At 39.2% G+C, this 22,977-nt stretch overlaps 1 protein-coding gene across 3 annotated transcripts in view; it reads left to right on the top strand.

Moving 5' to 3' along the window:
* The first annotated feature begins 305 nt into the window (after nt 1–305).
* The window catches only part of mamo (zinc finger protein 628-like), a 62,718-nt gene continuing 40,046 nt past the window's right edge, over nt 306–22,977 (top strand). Inside the window, exons 1-3 of one of the 3 annotated variants that reach the window (XM_085483053.1) lie at nt 306–419; nt 17,384–18,383; nt 19,232–19,324. In XM_085483053.1, coding sequence (XP_085339179.1) covers nt 17,406–18,383; nt 19,232–19,324 — 1,071 coding nt within the window. In that variant the 5' untranslated portion in view covers nt 306–419; nt 17,384–17,405. Of the gene's footprint in view, nt 420–17,380; nt 18,384–19,231; nt 19,325–22,977 lie in introns of all 3 variants that reach the window. The other 2 variants (XM_085483052.1, XM_085483054.1) reach the window with 2 other exon arrangements.

Genomic DNA, 22,977 nt, shown 5'->3' with positions numbered 1-22,977 from the left:
CGCGCACGCGCACACGGAGTCGCGGTTCCGCGAGTGTGTGGGAGAGCGCGCGCGTGCGTGTGTACTTGGAGGTGCGCGCGTGAGCGTTTCACACCTGACTATGTACTACGCGAGTCGCGCGAGCAACCGTACGAACTGTCGTGAGACGATCGCGAAAGAAGCGCGTGGAGGAGCGCGAGCGACGCCGAAAATCGCTTCGACGAGCGCGCGGATTTATCGCGCGGCGCTCACGGCGCTGGGACGCGCAGAATCGATTTATTTTGTCGGTACAGTCTGCGCGGCGAACACGGTAGGTTAGTTGACCGCGGGGCCGAGCGAGCGCTGAGCTGACAGTAGGCCGGCGACGTCACAGTGGGCCGGTTCGAGCCTTCCTTCATTCGATTCAGGCAGGCTCCTCTATTCGTTTTACATGTAGCAAGGTAAATATTCAGACGCGGTGTTTCTTTTTTTTTTACGTTTTTACGTTTTCACTAAAGAACGTGGGCCCAGTGCGCGAAGAATTTTTTTCACGTTATTACTGCCGCGTCTCGGTGTCGTCTTCGTTGTTATCGTCGTCGACGTCGACGACGACGTCCTTGCGGGGGCGGACAATCATCGTCCGTCGACGGGTTTTGTGACGCGTGACGATCTCATCGTGACGAATGTTTGATTTTGCCACTTGATTAAGAGAGAAAATGTATTTATTTACATCGGAGAGGGTGCGAGCACAACAATTTTCTCCTTTCGTCCACGTTACTTGACGTGTTGTTCGTTAACCATCGCTGTCATTGCCATCGCTGCCACTGACATTCCGTTGCCGCCAATCGCTGTCATCGCCGCCTGTCATTTATCTAATGAGTTTGTGGTCAGGTAGATGGAAAAGAGAGAGAGAGTATAAAAGACACATGAAAAAAGTGAGAGAGAACGACAGAGCGAGCGAAGGGATCACGGAGAGAACGAGAAAAACCGTGACCTCGCGTCACGCGAAAACCGCATCGCGAGAGAGAAAGAGAGACACGCGCCAAGTTTCGCGCTCTCGGAGTTTCTCGGATGATGTTTCAATTCGCGGGCTCGATCCGTCAATCCGGTGCATCCTGACGCCTCGTTCGACGTAGCTGTCATTAAAGTGACGAGGTAACGAAGGATTTTCCTGTATCTCCCTCGCGCGTCTCCTCTCGGAACATCGGTTTTCCGTACGGAAGACACGACGACGGAGAGACACGTGAAAACACGCGCGCACTTTGACAGCTCACATTGACGGGCGGCGCGTGCACGTCACGTTCAAGAGCGCGGCTCGCGTTTTCGGCCAAGCGCGAAACTTATAAATCAGACACACTCGTGCGACCTTGCACGGCCCCGAAAAGTCTTGGCAGTCGGTCGCTTTCGAATTCTCGCGGCCGATCTCGTGCGCGTTCGTGACGTGGACGTGCGCGTTCGAAATAGTTTCGCTTTTCCCTCGGCGCGAGCGGAAAAGCCTGGCCAGAAACAGAGGGGAAAAAAGAGCGAAGGAGAAAGAGAGAAGGAGAAAGAAAATCGGCGATCTCGTACGCTCTTGGCACCGTGGATCGCGCGTGCCGCGACGCGACGCGACTCGACGCGCCGCGACGTGCCGCGACACACGTGACAGTGAACAGTGCAACGCGTACCTGGGGGCCGTACCGTCGCGCTCGAGCAGACGACCAAAGTCTCTCTTTCTCTCGAGACAAGAAGAGAGAACAGCGTATTTATCGGCTCGATATATTCACCCAACGCGGATTTGCGACGAGAAAAAAAAATACGAAAAAGAGCAATAAAATTGAAAAAAAAAACATAGGAGAATGTCACGCGAGAAAGGTGCGAGAAAAAAGCGCGCGCGTGAATATACAAGAGGCATGTTGCGAGAGTGCGTGAGCCACGGGCGGACGAAAATACCTCACGTGCGTCGAGAAATTGATGAGAAAGAGGGAGGAAAACGTGGGGGAGGTAGGCGGCAGGTCGAATTTTCGAGCACGATGAGGGGAAGTCGAGAGGAGATGATGCGGCGTGTGCGAGTAAAAGTAAAGTATGACTTCCGAGGAAATCTGGAGCGATCGAACGGCCCGCTCCTACGAGGCTTTAGCTATCCGAGAGCATCGAAGGTATTCTCTCGCGGATTTCACTTCAGCAGCAGCAGAAACGGCAGGCGTAGTGACGTAGTTTTCGAGGTGGGCTCATTCCAAATTCGTGCCAATTTGATTGAAAACAATAATTAATTGGATAATGTTATGCGAAAATGAATTAAGAAAATCACTATTTTTTTTCTTCCTTTAATTTTTATTTTTCCGCATGAACAAACTTATTAAAATATTTTTGTTAACGATGTCTCTTGATCGACAATATATTACGAAAAAAGTGAGAGTATTGTCACGAATCAAGGGATAACTGGCAAGATTTAGGAAAATAAAGTTATATATACGTAGCTGGCTCTCTCTCTTTCTTTCTCTCTCTCTCTCTCTCTCTCTCTCTCTCTCGAAAGCACTTTGCAGTTCAAAGTTAATTTATTTAAGACCTGTGATGTGTGATTAATTTGTTTTCGCGTAACACAGTCAAAGTAAAAATGAGAATTTCGAACGGGTGTTGGTATGAAAAAAAATTTTGTTTAAGCTTTATTTGTTCTTTGCATATTTATTTCTACAAATCCGTCTCACTTGACAATGTGCAAACTCTTTTTGTCTGTTATTCAAGTTTCTTGACTGACAATGATCCAATAATAGGTTCTAAGCGCGCTCGCTTCTGCGTGGAATTTTCTTCCGTGCCAACATCCACTTTTGCCCTTGGCGGTTCTCTCTCGCTCTGCCCTATCGCTTTAATTAGTCGAATTCGCCGTAAAGGGGCTTTAACAACCATTGTTAAATCCGATCGTACACGTTGAAGTAAAGTGCAAGTGGTAACGGTGGCACGCGCTCTCTGTGATCAAATCCCGATTTCCGCAACTAGCTTCTGCGTACTTCATCTCTTTCGATTTAGAATCAGTTTCTATTTTAAACTACATAATTCGATTAACTCCAATATTTTGTACGGATTCGTTAAAATAATTTTTCCACGTCAGAGTACGCATTCATCGTAATATTAAAATAACGAATGGTGCTTGTAGTGAAATAATAGAATGCAAATTTAATCTGTAAATTATAACACAAAAACATTCTCGTCAAAAGTATATATTTAACCATTATTACATAGATTTTTTAATTACTGATGAAATTTTGTTATAACTAATACAATCATACCTGAAAGAAATTGGAAAAAATATGTTTACTAAAGTTATCGATTATCGAATTGAAGCTTGTATTTTATTCTCTAATGTAATATCAATTGAAACAATTTTGATTATTCGTGATATCTTTTTTCTGAAAAATTTGTATTTATTTTTTATCAAATTATCAAATTTTGTTGTCTTTCCCGGACATTTTTTCGCGCATTTAAACCCATGTTACGCAACAGCCCAATCATTTGCACTTTTCTCTTATTTTTATATTTCATTACGTCCCGCGAGCCTTACGCGTGTAACGATGACGATAATAGCATTTCCGCGATCGACTCTCGCCTTGACAGAGACAGACCGCGTGACGTATCGCCCGCGGCGCGAGAGGACGAGAATACCGAAGACGACGCTCCGTCCTCGTTTCTCGCGCCGCGCAGTCTGTCTTCGTCTGAGAACTGCATCCGATATTTGGAGCGCGCGTGTTGTCACGTTGTACGTACGTCAGAGAGACGTCGGATTTTACAGAAACTTCAATAAGAAGCCGTTGCAATACCGTACTTCGAATACGGTAAACGCTAAAGTCTTACACTCATCGCAAATACGAGTTATTGTGATAATTTTCATCTTATTGTTAGTTAGAGACTCCCGCATTAACTATTCACTGAAATTTGCCGCAACGTTAAATTTACATATTCCATTTACATATTCCGTAAACGCGGATTGATTGCAAACATTCGTACGCAATACGAGAGACAAGAATACCGCAATGAAATCATTATTCAAAATTGATTTTCGATTATCGATACTGTAAAAAAGAAAAAATATATTAAAAAATCAATCAATCTTAGCAGTAAAATACTGAGATCAATTTTAAATAAAATAAATGTAAATTCTATGAAAACAAATAACATTAATGTTTATCGCGGGAGCGAGTCTTTCGACAATACGTCCCTGCGCTCCGAGTAGCATAGACATTTGACGTTTCGCGAAGGTCGCGTGTTCCAGCTCTCCTCTCTCTCTCTCTCTCTCTCACGCACACAAACACCGCCCGCGTCTTTTTCTACTTGATTCTCCGTCTGCTTTCCGCGCAACGCGCGTACGCACACACCGTACATAGGTCCCGACATTTAACGATCGTTACGCGTTCAATTGTTCACCGTCGCCGTCGCCGATGAGAAGCCACGCGCGACTTTCCGAACGAGAGAGAGCCGTGATCCGCCGCAACGATATTTTCCGCGGCACGTTATCGGCGAACATGACATTGAGGATCGCCCGAGAGAGAGAGAATTGCAACGTAACGCACCGCGGCATGAGCTCTATCGTAGATATACCGCGACATCGCGATGCGCCGCGCTGCATCGCGCCGCGGCGTCGATCAGCTGGCGTCGTTCCGTCTTTCTCTCTCTCTCTCTCTCGCTCTGTCTTTTTCTCCGTCTCTCTTCCTCTTTGCACGACGTCGACGACGAGCACGCATGTCTATGCTCCGGTATCGTATACGTAAAATGCACTGCTAATAGGATGTGCAGACGCGCGTTAGACATTTGTTTCTCGCGTGGATGTATTGCAGGTTTCTTGGAAATTCGTTGAGCGATCTGCACCTGAGAGGCAAATCGATGTGAGTCGAGAAATTCACATTTTCAGAATAAAAATTCTGGAAATTCGCGCATAAAATTGCGAATTCTCAAAATAAATTAAATAAACGAGTATGTTTCTAGATAAAATCAAGCTGGGTTAAAATTTGCGTGCATAAAATAATAGTTATTTAATATGTGTTTAAAAAGTTTATATCTGAAAGATATAAATAATTGAGTTAAATTATATATTATATTTATATTGTAAAAATTCTCTCAGATAATCGCGCCTCTGACAGACTTATTATTTTCCTCATTGTACGACAGATAAGTACCTAATAAAACGACATATCTAAACTAATAAAATTGAATTTATCATAGCTTCTCAGATGCAGAAATATTTAAAAAAATAAATTTTTTTAGATATTTATACATATAAAGTCAATTTTTAAAATTTTTTAAATCATTTTAGGGATGTTATATATATTGTTAAAATATTTTACAAGATATTTTTTTATTTCTCGCTTTTACTTAACATGGAAATTACAATAATCGAAAAAAATAATTATTATAATCATTTTTTAATTAAACATATTCATTTCCCTTGTTTTTCTTTCTTTATATGTATATATATATATATATAAACTAATAACTTCTAATATCAGGTTCTTCTAATATACTGCAATCTGATATAATATTAGTTTATATGTCATATATTCCCAGAGAGAAGATTACAACAATTAGTATGTGTTTAAAACGGTGGTTAAAGCAGTGTTATTTCAGGGTATAATTATTTTCATCTCTTCCTCTTATCTTTTTCTCTTTCTTGTCTGTTTCCGTCGCGAATCAGACGAAATTTTAAAAATCGCCCGGTTCACGCATCAAGGCAGCGTAAAAACAGCCTCATCTGACTGTGGCGAAAGAGAGAGACCGTGGTATTTTGTACATTTTCTGCACTGATTAACGCATTCTCGCACCACGAGGTCGTTAACATTGATAAATCAAAAGAAAGCGATGCGTCCGAGATACTTGCTCTGTCGAAGCATCGATCGAACCATTTTTATTACGCCACGATGAAATAGATGATACACGGAATGTCCTATAAAATTACTTTATTTGAAAAAAATAATTTCAGAGATTAGTGACGTGTTCCATGAATATTTAGGTTAAAAGTAGCTCAAGCAGTTGTTTGCGATATCGTTGACAATGAAAAAAATGAAAAATGAATAAAATGGACTCTAAATGTCAACAAGATAATTGGCAAATCTTGTTTTTTTTTTACATATTAGCACATACAATTCTTTTAGATATATTTGACCGTCAATTTTATGGATTTAATATTGAATAAATATTGTATCTCTTTTATTTCATTCGCAAACATCTTTACGAAAAAAAGAAAAGAAAAATCAATGTCTCTATGATTTTATCGACGAATTAATTCAGTCGTTTTAAGCAAGAATAACTATACTAGATCCATAACTTGTTAACTTTGCTTTTATATTGTATAGGTCACGTTTTAAATTTAATCTTTTATATTTAATCTTTATATTCATTTTTATATTAATTATATTCAAGGTATTTTTTCTACGAACACGAATTTATATTTAGTTTTTGTTATATAGATATAGTTTCAAAAACATGATTTATAGCGAAAAAAGTATTTGAAATTTTTTCTCAGAAATACATATTAATTATCATTGCTAAGCATATTTATATTTTTTCAAGGAGCTAAAATGGATTTTATAAATATTACAAAAAAACCACTCTAGCGAATTTTTCCAAAATTTTCATTTATTTATATGTATACGTATCAAAAATAAAAACCGACGAGAGTGATAATCTCGAACCGCTCCGTATATCAGAAACCCTTCACGCATCTATAGAAAAAAAAAAAAAAAAAACGCGTAACAGCTATCTATTTCATTGTCATATCGGGACGACTTAAATCGGTTTCCACTGGTTCACGATCTTTTGATTGGCGGCATTCTACAGAGTGATTTTCGATGGGCACCGCCGATGGGCGGTTTTGCCAACAATTCCGGGCGTACATAGCTTGTATACCTATGTATGTATATATACATATCGTGATCATTTTTAAAACGTGACGGAGACAGACGGGCGGAGGCACTCCCGGGCAAAGAGATAGAGGCGTAATGATTGCAATATTCCGGCAGTAATTGCTCCAGTCGGCCGCACTATTGAAACATCATTCGCGCGCGCAAGTCGTAGATTTGTTTTTCCCTCTCTCGTCTCTCCGCGCGTGTCGCGCCGTCATGCCGTCGGCCGAAATGTCATTCTCTCTCGCGGGGGATTCGTTTTCTCTTTCCCCGATCTCTCTATCCGACGCGACGCGATGCGATGCGATGCGATGGCGCGATCATCCCTATCCCTACCTATACACGAGACTACCGCTATATTCTCGATGCCATTCATCGCGGTTCGAAATCGATACGTGCCATTAAATGCTGGCGATGCATTTAAAACGGCGGATCGGGACGGGAGGGACATGCGCTTGATTAGATCCCGGATCCTCGTTAAAATGCCACGTTATAATCGGCGGATCAACTACTCTCGACTGTAGCCGCGAAAATGTAAGGAACAGCGAAAGTGACATATAAGTCATAAGGCGCTGACATGAAAAACGCGATATAATGAATAGCCCCTGCTTAAAAACTTCATTTAACCGTAGAGTTCAACTAATTCTTTATTCAAAATACAGAACATCGATTATTTTTTGACACAGCACCGATATACACTTGGATTTCAAACATCCTTGCATTTTTTGTTTTCCGATGTAAATATCTTGAAATATCGTTTGTTCGATATCCTTCTATTTCACGATTGTAATGACAGTACTTTGTCTCGACACGGCGAGACCCTATACGTTCTTTTTACCCGAAGAGAGAGAGAGAGAGAGACCGATAAGAGGAGAGTGAGCGAGCGTGTCGCGCGCGTGAAAGGAAGCCCCCGTGGCAAAAAGCTCACCGCGGGGTATTAGTCATTGGTAACCGACCGGAGCTTTTTCGCCGCTCGTCGTGCCGTGCGATTCCTGCAGTCGTGACCGTCGCTCCGGCTGATTTATGGCGAGCCATCGTTATTTTCGCCTAGCCTAGCCCGGCTAGGAGACTAATCTAGCCTGGCGCTTCTTCTGAACGTGCCTCTCCCTCGGTGCTCTTTCTTCCAAGTTCTTTCTTCCGCGATCTCCTTCGTGTTCTCGTGCCATTTTTTATCTTCCTTTGTTTTTTTTTCCTTCTCTTTCTATATATTTTCGCGTGTCCGTTTCTTCTTCCCTCTTTCGCCCTCTAAATTTTCTACCTGCTCTTACTCGATTCGCGTTTAAACGTGGGAGGGAGAGAGAGAGAGAGACCGATCATTATTACCGGTTAACGACGGTTAAGTATTACTACCAGACACCTTTTATCCCTCGTCAGAACCTCGTAACCGAGTGAACTTGGGCGAAAAATACTCGAGTGGAATGCCTCCTCGTCGCCGGAAGTCCGGCCGTTACGCGTCAATTTTGCCGAGTAATTAAGTCGAACATTCAGATAATATCATTATCTTTGATCGATCGTACATAACTACTTCTACTTCGCTCGCTGCAGCCTTAACTCGTTCATTCTTGTCGATAAATTGACGAATCTACAAATCTTTTTATTTACAAATGCAGATTTTTGAAGTACACAAATCATTACACCATTAGATTTCTATATATATATTCTATTAATCTCTAAATATTTATAGATTCTGAAATACTTTTTAGATATGCAGTTTTTTCAATTCGCGAATTTTTAATGTTTTGTACTGCTTTGATGAAATAGCAATTTTGAAAATTTGCAAATTTGCAATTTAAAATACTTCTCATACTATAAAATCGATCGCGTTAGAAAAATCCTGTGTAAACAGAAGGTCTCGGTTCACTATCAACCGTATACAGGTCGATCGCGGCATAATAGCAATATAATTCTCTCTTCATTATATTATATTGCCTATGTTGAGCCATTCGATTATTCCTCGCCATTAATTTAACAAAATTTGCGTTACACCGCGCAGAAACAAAGCGTAAATTATTACCACGATCAAAATTACCGCGCCGTCATTGCGGTCTGGTTCGTTACGAGCGAGCGATTTGCTCATTCTAAAATTCATCATTTAATTATAATGCGTTACAACCGCTGTCACTCCAACGATAATCCCGGCTCGCCGAATCGGATTCTGGATTTCGTGTCGATCGTGCCAATTCGCATCGATCCATGTCACAACCGACTTGTAAATTTCGAGACATGTTATATATAAAGTATTAGATGCCTCTCCTGTCGCGAATCCTCTGTGACTCTCTAGATCGCTTTTCCCAAGGCGAGAACTTTGCTGAAGATTTACATGTTGGAAAAGTTTTACCCTCTAGTATTTGTAATATTTTGACAACGAAACTTAACTTTACAAGTTTTTATTTTTCTTTCAATTTTACAATCCATTTGAAAATTGACCAATTAATCGCGAGAAAAAAGAATTATTTATTTATGCTTCCTCAAAGTTTAAAGTTGAAAGCTTTGAAAACTATTATTGTTTTCAATATTGAAAATATTCTGCTAATTAGCCACGCTTTTCTAAACAAAATCGAAATTTTTCTTAGCATAGTTTTCTAGTAATTTTATAGTTGAAATTGTAGTTGAAAGGGAAAATACGTGTATATTCGATGGTTGCAAGACACCTCATATATCACTTTATTGTATATAAGTTTCTCTCTCTCTCTCTCTCTCCTCTCCTCTCGCATCTTTTTGCCTTCGTTTTCCCTCTCAAATGGATACACTGACGTCCTTTTTTCTCACAGACGACAGTCGATAAACTGTTTGGAATGTCGTTGAAGTTGTAATGAAGCACCCATAAAGTTACGACTGCGTCGCCGGCGCAAAACTCCGACAAACTTTCGAATATCGCTATCCAGATAAAAGTTTAAAGAGCTTTTGAGCAGTGTGCGCGCTCGCTCGCATACGTTTGATGCGGCGACAAAAACGCGAATAATCCGATGCATATTCTCCCTTTAATAAATTCGATATTTTCTCAGCTACAATTTGAGGAAAACTAAATATACGCAAATACTTTACGTCAAATTTAATATAAAATATTTAATAATAATAAAAATTTGTTCGAAAAAACACAGATATAATTTGATAAAATTCTTCAATTATAAAATCAATTAACTTTTACTTTAACAAAAAATTTAATTAGACGTTTTGACACAAATCGAATTTGATTCGGCTTGAAAATTTCTTTGGAGTGTTAGCTTGCATTAATTAATTTCAATTTTACTCTTTTTAAATTACCAATTTCCACTTTTATATAGTTGATATTGTACAATAGACTTTTTTAAGAAACCATAAAAATCTCCATTTAGATTTACTCTGAATTAAAGCATAGCTCCATCAATTATATTCCCTTCAATTTAACTAAACATATTTACGTTCTACAAAAAAAAAGAAAAATGACAGTGAGAACACAAGTAGAAGCTAGAAAGTTGAATAAATTTTAATGTTTGAATTGTTCTAATAATATCTTGTAATAAATAATTGATGACTTTGCACTGATATTAATCATTTCAATAGATTTAGCATTATCATGTATAGTATTAACAACCACTTGTCACATAATCTTTGGATTTGTGAAACAGTCCTAGTTTTATTTTCGTAAAAAACATTGGAATAGGGGCAGAAATAGCCTTAATTACGTACTGTTATTTTCCGTTGTTTAACGATTAACAATTACTTCGCGATTACTAAAATTGATGGGGGTATATTTCTCTTGTAACCCTGTAATTTCGTTATCTCTACGATTTCGGCCACGATATATCGTCATTAGCGTTCACGCATCTTCTCGCAATACGCACACGTTAATTAACGCAGGTTTTACATTTCTTCCAAATAAATTTGTCCACAACTTTTAATTAACTCGAACACACATCTGGCGAAAATAAATTTACTATCTTCCGCGTCTCTAATAATCTCGGAATGTATGACAATCGCTCGGTAGTTATATGTCCTGCGTGTTTATAATATAATATAAGCGTGCGTATAAAAGTCGACTCATGGAAACAGGATGTTGGGAAATAGGGTACTGGATCCGGTATAATACTCGATCGCGAAATCTCCCACGCAGTCGCTTTATTTTAAAATATTATTATAAATAACGATTATGAATAACGAGCTGCCATTTTCATAATGTCAGCATTTCTTTAATATCTGATCCCTTGAAAATGCCACAGATCAAAATTTAAATACGTTGGTATATTATCTCTCGCGAAAAAAGTTGCTATTAAAGTATTAAACTTTATGAAATCTCTCTCAAGTTTCCCTACGAATGCGTTATTGATTTATGCAATTTACTTTTCATGGAATGCGCTTCTCTATTATTACTCGATTATAGAAGATTTTTCAAGAGGTGCGTTTTATTGCGTATATCGATGAGTCGTAGCGGATTACGCTTTAAATGACATTATAGATAAAAAATGTCTTATCAAGCTGTTTAATATAGCGTGCATTATATATAATCGTAGCTGTTTTTCTTCAACGTGAATTCGAAAAGATTGTCGATATTTTCCGAGACTGTTTTTTAGCACGAGTCGATCGCGATAACTCATACTTGCTTTCTAATAATCAATTTAGCTATTACTATTTTAATACATACAAATAGATAGAGTCTTTTGGAATCAATTTAATATGTAAATATATAGAAATTTTTAACTTCTTTCTTGGTTTATTTCTCTAAGTAAAACAATTTTTTGGATAATAAATTAATAGGATAATGTTTTAAACGAAACACGTATATAGAAACCCACGAAAATATGACTCTCTACCAATGATTCCATTGACACAAAAAATAACGAAGAAACAAAATGTTCAACTCTTTGTATTATCTCTGTATTCCTCAGAAAAATTTCTTAACAGATTTTACAATATATATACGGATTTAAGTTTTTTTCCCGATTAAGTGCTCCGACACTGAGGTAACATTATAGTATATAACAATCTGTAAAAACGTGCGCGTCGTTGCATATCGCCAAGAGAAGCGTCGCTGGTATTGTACTCTTAATGACTTCGCAGAACTAAAAAAGGAGAGAAAAAAAGAAAATAATCCTCTCACGCTTCTGCGAGCGCGGTGCGCGCGTGTTTCACCCGCGGCATGTGCATATTCGTGCTGTTTGCGGAAAATCTGCGCGTGTCGATCGTGACGCGCATCTGCGAGTCGCGCGTGCGTGCGGCCGCGGTGATACGGAACGCGCGATTTCGTAAGACGCACTTGACGCAAACCAGGGACGGATCTAAAGAGTTTTCAACGTGGCGCGCGCGCGCGCGACAACACAACAGTTTCATTTCCGACGCGAAATCAACTTTATCCGCTTCGCGCGAAGCGATACGTACTTTTATTCCCTGGGAAAGAGGATGGAGAGAAAACACAATATTTTATTCAAACATCTCGACTAAATCGTCAAAAAGACATGACCGTATATTTTTCAGTCTCGCTTTTCTCTCAGATCTCTCTTTCTCTCTTGATGTACACATTTTATATTATAAATACTTGTTTATATCTACACATTTATGTTCACTTCATTTTATTGATGCTTTCCTAATTAATTTTCCTATATTTGGAGGAAAAAATGTATTAATTATATTTGAAATTTGTAGCAAAAATCTCTCTTTAATAAATATTCGAAATATATCACAAAGCTATTTGAATTTAAATGAATAATAATTATAATCATAATACCAAAATTATTCGTGCCTTCATATTTTTATCCGAAAGAAATTGTTTTCTTCTTTAACAAGCATTGTCACATGGACATATATATGTTTATTACAAGAAACACGCCACAAAAACGTAACGCACAGCAGAAGAACGTGCCAAATGGGAGAAGAAAATTCGCTCGGTCTTCCTAATCGGAGGGTTAAACCGACCGATATCTCGCCGAACGTTATCCGTCCCACGCGCATACACACATACACACACACACGCACGTACGCGACGCGTATCAATTAACACGCGCCACGACGGATCGTGCGTGCGACGTGCGCAATCGCGGATAGCGGGACGGCTGTGTGTAAGTGTGCAACAAACACGCGCGGGTCACCCACGCGTATACTCACACGCGCGCTCGCTAACGCACATCCGCGAACTTTTTCCCGCACCGCGCCGCAGTAGCACCGGCTAATTTTACCGCGCGAATCGCGCATGCAAGTGGAACGCAGTAATTCCGCATTTTATGCGACGATTTATGCGTCGAAATGGACCTCCCATCGATCGACTTCTCTTATATCGTGCTCTCGCGACTTTTTTCAAAGTTTTATCTCGTAGAATGACGGCAACTCTTGCATAGACTTTAAGAAATAAATCTTTCACATTTTTTCTAAATTCGAACAAAAGTTAAGGATACACATTTATAATTAAATAATTTCAAGTGCGGAAGAAAATGTGGAAAATGTACATCCTTCTTTTTTCGTGAGATGCTATTTTGATATATAAAATGAATATTGTATATATAATAATTTTAATATTATATATATATATATGAATTTATTAAAGAAACTATATATGCGTAAATATAATTTAAACTTGACGTCAACATTTTGATTGTAAACAAGGATTTAAGCCAAGATAGCCAACAAAGATGATATGTCTTAGAGGCGCATTGTGCCAAGATTGAGAAAAACGTCATACAGTGTAACAATCGTGCGAAAGAACCGTTCTATTATACTTCTTCCATTATTAATTTTAAATTACCATACATTAACAACTGATTAATTACAGTACAAAATTTATTCCGATAAATTGCTTTTACATTATCAAAGATATAATCGCTCGATAAATACAATCTTCCAAATTACACAAAATATATTTGCCTTGATACTCTTGCATTGTTACATTTCTATCTTTATTGAAAAATAAAAACGTCGATCCCATCTTCTCGTTCGGTCACAGTTGGTTAAATCTGAACTTTCCGCGATAAAGGCGAAACGGTTCTTATAATTCCATTGTCAACGATTTACTACTTCTAAGGCAGTTTGCACGGATTTCCGCGAGACATTATGCCAAGAGTAACTCGAATGAAACACTCGCGAAGTTTTCGCCAGTCGCAAACCGCGCGTGCATATCGTACGTAAACGGATTGACCCAAAGAAAACCTCTGAAATGACATAAATAACGGCTTGCGGGCCGTATCGACTTATGTAATAATGCACCGCCGTCGTTGCCGCTATATAAATCGTCACAGAAAAATCACGCAGGAAAATTAAGTACACGCACAGTGAGAAAGAAACGATCGCATCCATAAATCACAAACTTGAAAAGAAGCGAAAAGGAAAACATTTAAAAAAAAACATTTAAAGCCTGTTTATGTAAAGATGGAATCATACTTGGTGCATTTTTTATTATTAAGAAATTCATAAATAAAAAGGAATGCAGAGGTAGATATATATATATATGTATAATTCGCTATTCGTCTTTTATTTCTAAAAAATCTTTGGTATTTCTATTTGAGATTTTTCCAATATTACTAGTGTCACTAATGTATTTTGTTTATTTTTGAAACAGTTTAATGAGCCTTTAAGAAACGTCTATTTAAGACAGAATTCTCTTAAGAAAAAATTGCAGCATTTGCGACACAAATGACACCGGTGACGATACGGTTGCCACTGGCAGGCTGCTGAACTCCTGCGAAATCTGAGAAAGAAACATCATCTAATATCTTCTCTATCGATTTTATATCAATAAATAGCAATTATAGATACAGATTATCAGGCAGGAAATTCTTTTCGGTCAAGCCGCCGAACGTTCGCGTATATACTCGCACTTTATCTTTCAATCGCTTCTTAGATGTACTACAATAAAGAAAATTGCTAAAGTGTCAATAGATTAGTAGAGAATGAGATTTCATAAAGTGACAACTTTAATAAAAAAGAGATTAAAAAAGAGATTATATTTCGATATTGAACTGGAATGCTAATGGGAACTAATAGAATAGAAAATTACATAATAGATATAACAGGGAGAGAATTACAATATATATAAAGATAAATAGAGATACCGAGAGATGCGAACGCGGGTAACAATCTAAATGAGTGCAAACAGTTGACAATGTGCTCGGTATTGTGTGCCGATGTATATATACGGCTTCGTCGTTCACTCCGCGAGCATTCATAGATATGTACATCCACTTTGGGTTCTTAACTTTCGCTATTAAGCGATTTCGCTGAAACCGGTACTTGTGAGTAAAGTTTGTAAAGCGCGGCGAGAGAAGAGCGAGATAGAGATAGAGAGAGAAACTGCACCCCAAACTGCAGTGTTTATTGCGCGGAAAAAGAGCGGCAAACCGCAGCGTTTCTTCCTCGGATTAATCGGCCGATTTCTGTGTATATTCGCGAATGATAAACTGCACATACGCCCGCGCGAATAACGCATGTGTGGTTCGTTTTTCCCTTTTATATATTTAATACGGCAATATATCCAACGATCGATGCGACGTGCTCTATACTCGGCATTTACGTGCTTGAAAGCAACTATATTGGATGCGTGACGCGTGATTGTTGCAGGAAAGTGTTAACTCAAGTTCTAAGCTCGACGAAAAATTATTTAACATTGTCCATTCGCATTATTTTTTTTTCGTGTGTTTGTAATTATGTATCTCTTTAAACATATATTATTACAAATATACGAACAAATGATATGTCATCATTTTATATTTTATATATCATTTAACACATATCTATTTTCTCATATTATGTTACTTATTTTCACTATCTATTACAAAATTTTATACATACGTGTATAAATTATTATGTTACACGCATTTGAGTGCCTTTTTCTTTTATCGGTCTATAATTATTATTACAAATTTATAAATTACACGTTAATTATCGACTTGCAAATTGTAAGCACGGAGGATATTATTTCAAATTCGTCATAAATAAATTTACATTCGAGATCGTACGTGAAATATGAGTACGGCAAGCGTTAAATTCGCACAAATATATTAATCGATATTCCATGACAAGACTATTGTTACATATTTAATGAGAATAACTTGACGCGTGTTGGCCAATATAGTTTGCCTCTTAACGGACCTAGCGCTTCCGGCGAAAAAAAAAAGTTTCGAAGATTCCGGTGTAACAACCGACGTTATAGCCGCAAAACGATGAAATCAATGCGTAACATGCCGTGCCGACGCTATATTTAACCGGCGAGAGTACAGGTAATTCCTATAACCTTCCTGGCACAATTGACAGGTGCAATTTATCTGAAGCTTGAATGCACGTGCGAGCCTCTCTCTGTTTTAAAACGTTTGAAAACTGATAATTCGCGCTTCGACATTTGCTTCTCTCGAATTCGTGATCCCAGTATCATCGCATAGACTGTGCAACGCGTAATTGGCCGAGCGATATAAAGCGGCGTCAAAGGAGATATCAGCTTGATCTCCCAGTGTTGTCGATTTTTCACTATTGAAAGTATTCAATCTTTTCGTCGTTACGATAAATAAATCTCTCTGATTTTACATGTATTTTACCTCGAATAAAAAATCCCGAAAAGAAAAAATCTTTTTGGAGAATTTTCCAAACTCCCGGCCGATAAAATTTCGTTATTTAACTCATTCGCAACAAAGATTCAGTATTTCGCGTCATCCTTTCCTCGCCCCCGATAGTTTAGAAACGACGAGTTATAAAGACCGTCGATCGATCTCGATAGAATTTTAATGAAGGAGAAAAATTGGTCGTGAAGTTTTCGGTGAGAGACACATGGAGTTTCGGCCACCGTATATATGAGGCAGGTTTCCGTCATGCATCACCGTAATATCGCGGGGGCCAAGCGAATCACGCGAATATCGTGCAGCAGTACATACACGCCATCGCGCATATAGTCGCGGATATATCACGCGAATGCACGTTTACGCGAATAACGCTTTGGCATAATTATATGTGTGCGTGTCGTCCGCGCCGGCACATGTCCGCGACACGTGCGTGCGCGCCGTTTCACGCATTAGGCAGCGGCAATAAATACAGTCGAATGCGAAAAGGAATAATAAAAGATAAGCCTCGGTATGTATATATCGTCAGCTGATATCGGCCGCGCATCTCCGGATGCGTTCGGATACGAGAGAGAGAGAGAGAGAGAGAGCTCTCTACCAACTCTCTAGTTGGTGAGCGCGTCTCACAAAAGCGTATATTCATCGCAAAAGTGCGTCGATGTAACGCGCGGAATCGATACAGCTGCAAAATAAACACTCTCTTTGGGATAATAAATTGCATAGTTTGCGTCAGAGAAATCGCATCGCTCCAGTCGCTCGCACCTTCCACCGGAATCGTTTCGCGCCACGGCGATTATTCCTTTTGGAATATTGAAATCATTTTTTGTCGTAACCGAATAAAAAAATGTTTGATTTAATGAAAGCTTGATTCGCATTAGCAAATCGTCAAATTTTAATGGTTCGAAAACTGTGAAGAGATCGTCCTTCGAATTCGCTACATAATATAATCGAAGAATATTCGTGATACCTGGGCTCCACGCGATACATTCTTAGAAGGAAGTTAGTTTCCTTGGGTGTCGGAGGGTACAGGTCTTTCTTATACAGCAGGGTTGCGGGGTGCAGTTCAGACATGGGAAGTGAGCATTACTGCCTGAGGTGGAACAATCATCAGAGCAACTTGCTGGGTGTGTTCAGTCAACTGCTGGAGTCGGAGTCGCTGGTGGACGTGACACTGGCGTGCACGGAGGGACCGTCGATACGCGCACACAAGGTAGTCCTCTCCGCGTGCTCCAGCTACTTCCAGGCCCTGTTCCTCGACCATCCGAACCGTCACCCCATCGTCATCCTAAAGGACGTACGTTTCGCCGAGCTACGTACCCTCGTCGACTTCATGTACAAGGGCGAGGTAAACGTCGAGTACTGCCAGCTATCGGCCCTCCTCAAGACAGCGGAGAGCCTCAAGGTTAAGGGTCTAGCGGACATGACGAATATCAACGCAGCGGTAGCATCTAGGGAAGAGCAACAGCAGCAGCAACAACAGCAACAACAACCACAACAGCAACGGCAGCAACAACAGCAACACACAAGCACATCTGACACGTCGCGGGAACATCATCGGGAACGAGATCGAGATCGAGATCGAGATCGAGATCGAGAGAGCATAAAAGAGACGAGCGGAAAGGACAGGGAGCGAGAATCGAACGTGACCGCCGGAGTGTCGGCCGGTAACAAGGAATGCGAGCAACAGCAACAATCGAGCAACATCGCTCAGAACACCCCGAGCGAGCCCGCGGAGGCGGTGGACATGACGGATTGTTCGCCGTCGCCGACGGCGCCCGGTAGCCCGTGTCCGGGGCCGCTGGCCCTGGACCGGCCCAGGAGGGACTCGGAGGACGCGGCCAGCCTCGAGGAAACCAGGGCGGGCTCCCTCAGCCCGATCTCGGTGCACAGCGGACCATCCGACATGAGTCTCAGCAACAACACTGGCGGCGGCACGCCCGGCGGCGTGCTGCCGTTGAATCTGCCGCAGAGCCGGCTTCCGTCCCCGCACAGTACCGAACCTCTCGCCGGCCCGTCGGGCTTACCCCCGGTTCAGCAAGTTCCGTTGGTGAGTATACCGATAAGATCGTTCTTGCACGGGGAAACTCGAGCCGGGCAAGCGGATTCCGGAGACTCGGTAGTCGCGATTCATATTATGTATACGATATTATTTATTTCTCCTCTTGATATGCCGATAGGAAATCGTGAGTTTAAAAAAGGGTATACTAGTTTTTTACGTTTAAAGATATTAATATTAGCTGCCAATTTTTATAATGAATCCTGCTTGCTCGGTTAACAGGCCACTTACGACTTATAGTTATATAAAGATTGAAACGAAGCTGCGAGTATAGATAAAAATAAGAAGTCGTGAATTTAAAAAGAGTATAAAATCATTTTAAGTTTAAAGATATTAATATTAGCTGCCCATCTTTATAATGAATCCTGCTTGCCCGGTTAACAGGTTACTTACATAAGGATTGAAACGAAGCTTCGAGTATATAGATAAAAATAAGAAATCATGAATTTTAAAAGAATATAAATTCATTTTAAGTTTAAAGATATTAATATCGATAATATTCGAGTATACGCATAATTAAATATATATTCTAAATTTGTTAAAAAATTAACGTCGAGGATTTTGAGATACATTCGTAGAAAGATGATGTCATTATAGAGCTTGGAATTCGATAATGATTTTTTTCGTATATTTTTATTTAACGTAAAAAATAATTCTATTACTAATGCTTTTTTTTGTGCTGTTTAAAACAGCGATAATTATTTTATTTGCAATTATTATATATATAATAATATAAAATACAAAATATAAAAAAATAATTTCTACGCTACACGATATCGCGCATTCCTTTATTACTTGAATCTAAACCCGATGCACTCTCTCTCTCTCTTCTGTTACAGTCCCTGAAAAAAGAGATGGACTGGGAAAGGTCGACCGAGGAGCGTAGCGCGAGCAGCGAGATATCCGCAGACTACAGACTCCCGCCAGATCCGGTGAGTTTTCCCCTTTTTCCGGCGAGTCGTCTATATATATATACATACATATATATATATATATATATATATATATATATATATATATATTTCCAATTTATTATTAACTACTTTTTATTCTCGTATCCTCTCTTTGCTCTGCATTTCTATACATATTATATATATACCTATATATACATATATTATTGATAACCGTTATCGTCTCGCTCATCCGCAAACGTCGCCAGGAGTGGCACGTTGCGGATGAGACGACGATGTACTACTGCTGCGCCAAGTCCCTCCAAGTTGCAACTGCAATTACGCATCGCGCGATGCAGTATGTATCGTGTGTATTACGTCATTATTATTACTGTTATTATTATTATTATAATCAGATCACGGCAGATCGTTCGTTACGTGCTACCCGGTGAGAATGGACGATAGAGTTTGACGTATCGCGTCGATACGTACTTGATACATAAACGTAGATATACTTCGCTTCACCCTCCGAAAATCCGACGATGATATATAATCGCATAACGCATGACACGCGCGCACGCACGCGCGTACGTGTGTGTGCGCCGAATTCACTTTGCATGTGGGTCTCTTGCATGTACCCAAGTGCTTTGCTGTTTGCTGCTCTCCCCCGCTAATTTGATAGAATTGTCGCGTCATTAACGAGAATTGCCGCCCGTGTCTGGAGGATCGATGATCTCGCAGGATTCACGCTCGTTCCATTGAGCTTGATACTGTAACGAGATAGGCTCCCTATGATCGAGTTCTTTTCACACGCGAGACACCTTTTCATATACTTTACCATACTAACGTTGATGCTCTTGTCAATTGTCAATTGACAGAATATTATTCCGAAAGTGTTGTTTTCCACGCACAATCTTTCGTTCGCTAAATTGTGAAATGTACGGTCATGACTTTTCGCGGAGTATAATGTAAATATCGTTTTTAATTATGAAAGGAGAGAGAGAAAGAATGAGAGAGAGAGAGAAAGAGAAAGAGAGAAAGAAGAATAGTGAAGATTAGTTATATCGCGGTGAAGATTTTGACAGATAAAGATTTGAAAGCTTTGAACGTGATTGAGTTTTCTTTATAAAATGTTGAAGAAATTATATAGTTAGTTTACCGGAATTTACATTTTTTTTTTTTTTTTTTTTTTTTTTTTTTGGAGATGTCACATTCGTTTCTCGATTGCTCAAAAAGTCTTCTTTTCCAGAGACTTATTTGTGATAAATAATCGTAGCTTTTTTCGATATCGGCTTTGTATTTGTGTGTCATATTCGACGCCAATTCGAGAAGCCATTTTCATCGAGACGTAATAAATGCAAAGAAACGTGCATGCCCATCTATTGTGGCAAATACATATACTTATTGCCTTTTTTCTCTCCAAACTATTTTACTGTCTTACACTCCTTATGCATAACCTCTTGTCTTTTCTCTGCCTTTTTCTCTTGACTAGACATGCTGCAGACACATACACACTTTGTGTCTCTCTCTCTCTCTTTTCTCTCTTTTTCTCTTCTATTTTCTCTCTTTCATTCCTATATTTATTTATTTTCCAATTTTTACTACTACTTATTTATTTTACTTTATCCATCGTACTCCGATTTCTAAATCTAACTACAGAAGTGCGAACCTTATTAGATCAAAGTAGATTATTTCTCATTCGTCAATTTTCTGTTACTAATTCGGATGAAATTCGAAACAAACATAAAATACATAATGCAAAAAATGAATTTAAAACTATTGGGGGGATATGAAAAGTTTCTAATTAAATGGATACGAAACTTTGATGTTTAATTTAACGATACGTTTCGTACTTCTGTACTACTTCCTTCTTCTATCCCTCTTGCGCAGCATTCTTCTCGTTACGCGTGCAGCTCGCGATCCAAGTGTGTAAAGCTGATCGTCGATCCCTTCCGTCCGTGAATTTCAATCTCCACGTGCTTTGAGGGGACCGAAAAAAAGAGAGTGCGCTCAAAATCTACCACTTGAGAAAGACGAAAAAAATTGACAAGCGAAAGAGATTACAAAAAGCCAAACAAATCCTTTCCCGTCCTGCCAGCCTGTCTTGCTAGCTCACTGTCAAGAAGTTGACCTTCGTTTTTGGCCATGGTTGTTTTTTACTACATTTATATATATATATACATAAATATATATACATATATATATACACATACGTTATGTATACATCGCATATCGTTTATACACACTGTGGTATAAATATCTATATATATATTTACATATATATTTTTTTGCATAATATATACATATACCATATATATATGTATATGTATATATATATTGGCAAATATTATTGACATATTCATTATACCATTTGTTACTTTGTAATATCTGTATTTCGATTTGTCGTTTTGGTTGAGTGCAATGCCTTTTGCTACGGCGAATAAATTTTGCGGCGCGGCTGCGAATACAATAAAAGGGAGGAGGGACGAGGGAAACGGGTTGAGAACGAGGCTGTGGGGGTTGTTATGGGCCCGTATACATATTATATCTATATATATACGAGATGTCTCTCCCGAAACTATCGCCGCTTGTTTTATTTATGAATTTCTTGACCAATTTAGAGTCGATCTTTTCTTCAAATAAATCTGATGACACATTTTTTCCTTATTTTTTGACATTATTAGTACTTGAAATATCTTAACACATATCAGCCTCACGGTAAGATTTCGCTGACAGATCTGTTCCAAATTATCTGGGGCGAATCAGAGTTTACGTTTGCTTCCGAATTTACTTGGCTGAAAATTCTTCATTTCCATTTATAAATCGGGAACTATATTAAAATTATTTATTCATCTACACGCTTATGATTATCACATTTTTCAATTCACCTTTTAAAATTTGGTCAAAAAATTCATAAGTGGGAAAAATTCAAAAGGCGGTAGAAGCTCGGGAACACATATCCGTATACATATATACATCGTAACACACTCAAATAGTTTGTTCATATACATGTGCCTGGGGTGCGCGACGCGCCAAACAAAAATGAGCGTCAACTTCTTGTGAATACCGTCTTGTGTGCTGCCGAGAAGCGTCAACTTCTCGCCACGCCGGAGACACTTTCTCCTCCGAACGAATGAAACTTGTGAATTAGAACACGAAAGAAAACTGAAAAATAGATAGATAAATAGATAGATAGATACATAGATAGAGAGTGAAAGAGAGAGAGAGAGAGAAAACCTTGTTTAGTCGTAACACGTGCTTAGTAGTGTCGAGAGAACGAGCTTGCCTGTCCTTTTTTTATTTTTATTTTTACCGAAAACTTAGATGCATTTAGAAAGAATTAGATGATAATAGAGAAAGAGAGAGAGAGAGAGTGAGAAAAAGAGGGAGGAGAGAAAGGAAGGAAGGAAGGAAGGAAGGAAGGAAGGAAGGAAGGAAAGAAGGAAGAGAGAAAGAGAGAAAAGGGAGCACAACGCGAGGCTGAAAGACATGTTATCTTTTTCTTATCCGTTCAAAGTAGCCACAGCGCTCATGCATTTTAGAAATAATAATGCGCTGCGGTATATATATATACATACATATATCTATATAACATATGCATATATACATATATGTAATATATGTGTGCATCTGTGTATATTCTGCGGGTAGTATCGGGGCGAACGATTCGTTAGGCGTTATTGCAGTCTGTAGCA

The sequence above is a fragment of the Nylanderia fulva genome, unplaced genomic scaffold (assembly GCF_048542155.1).
Source record: "Nylanderia fulva isolate GAGA-0341 unplaced genomic scaffold, ASM4854215v1 Scaffold23, whole genome shotgun sequence".
Lineage (NCBI taxonomy): Eukaryota > Metazoa > Arthropoda > Insecta > Hymenoptera > Formicidae > Nylanderia > Nylanderia fulva.
The sequence above is the reverse complement of the archived record's forward strand: the minus strand, read 5'-3'. Positions and strand labels throughout refer to the sequence as shown.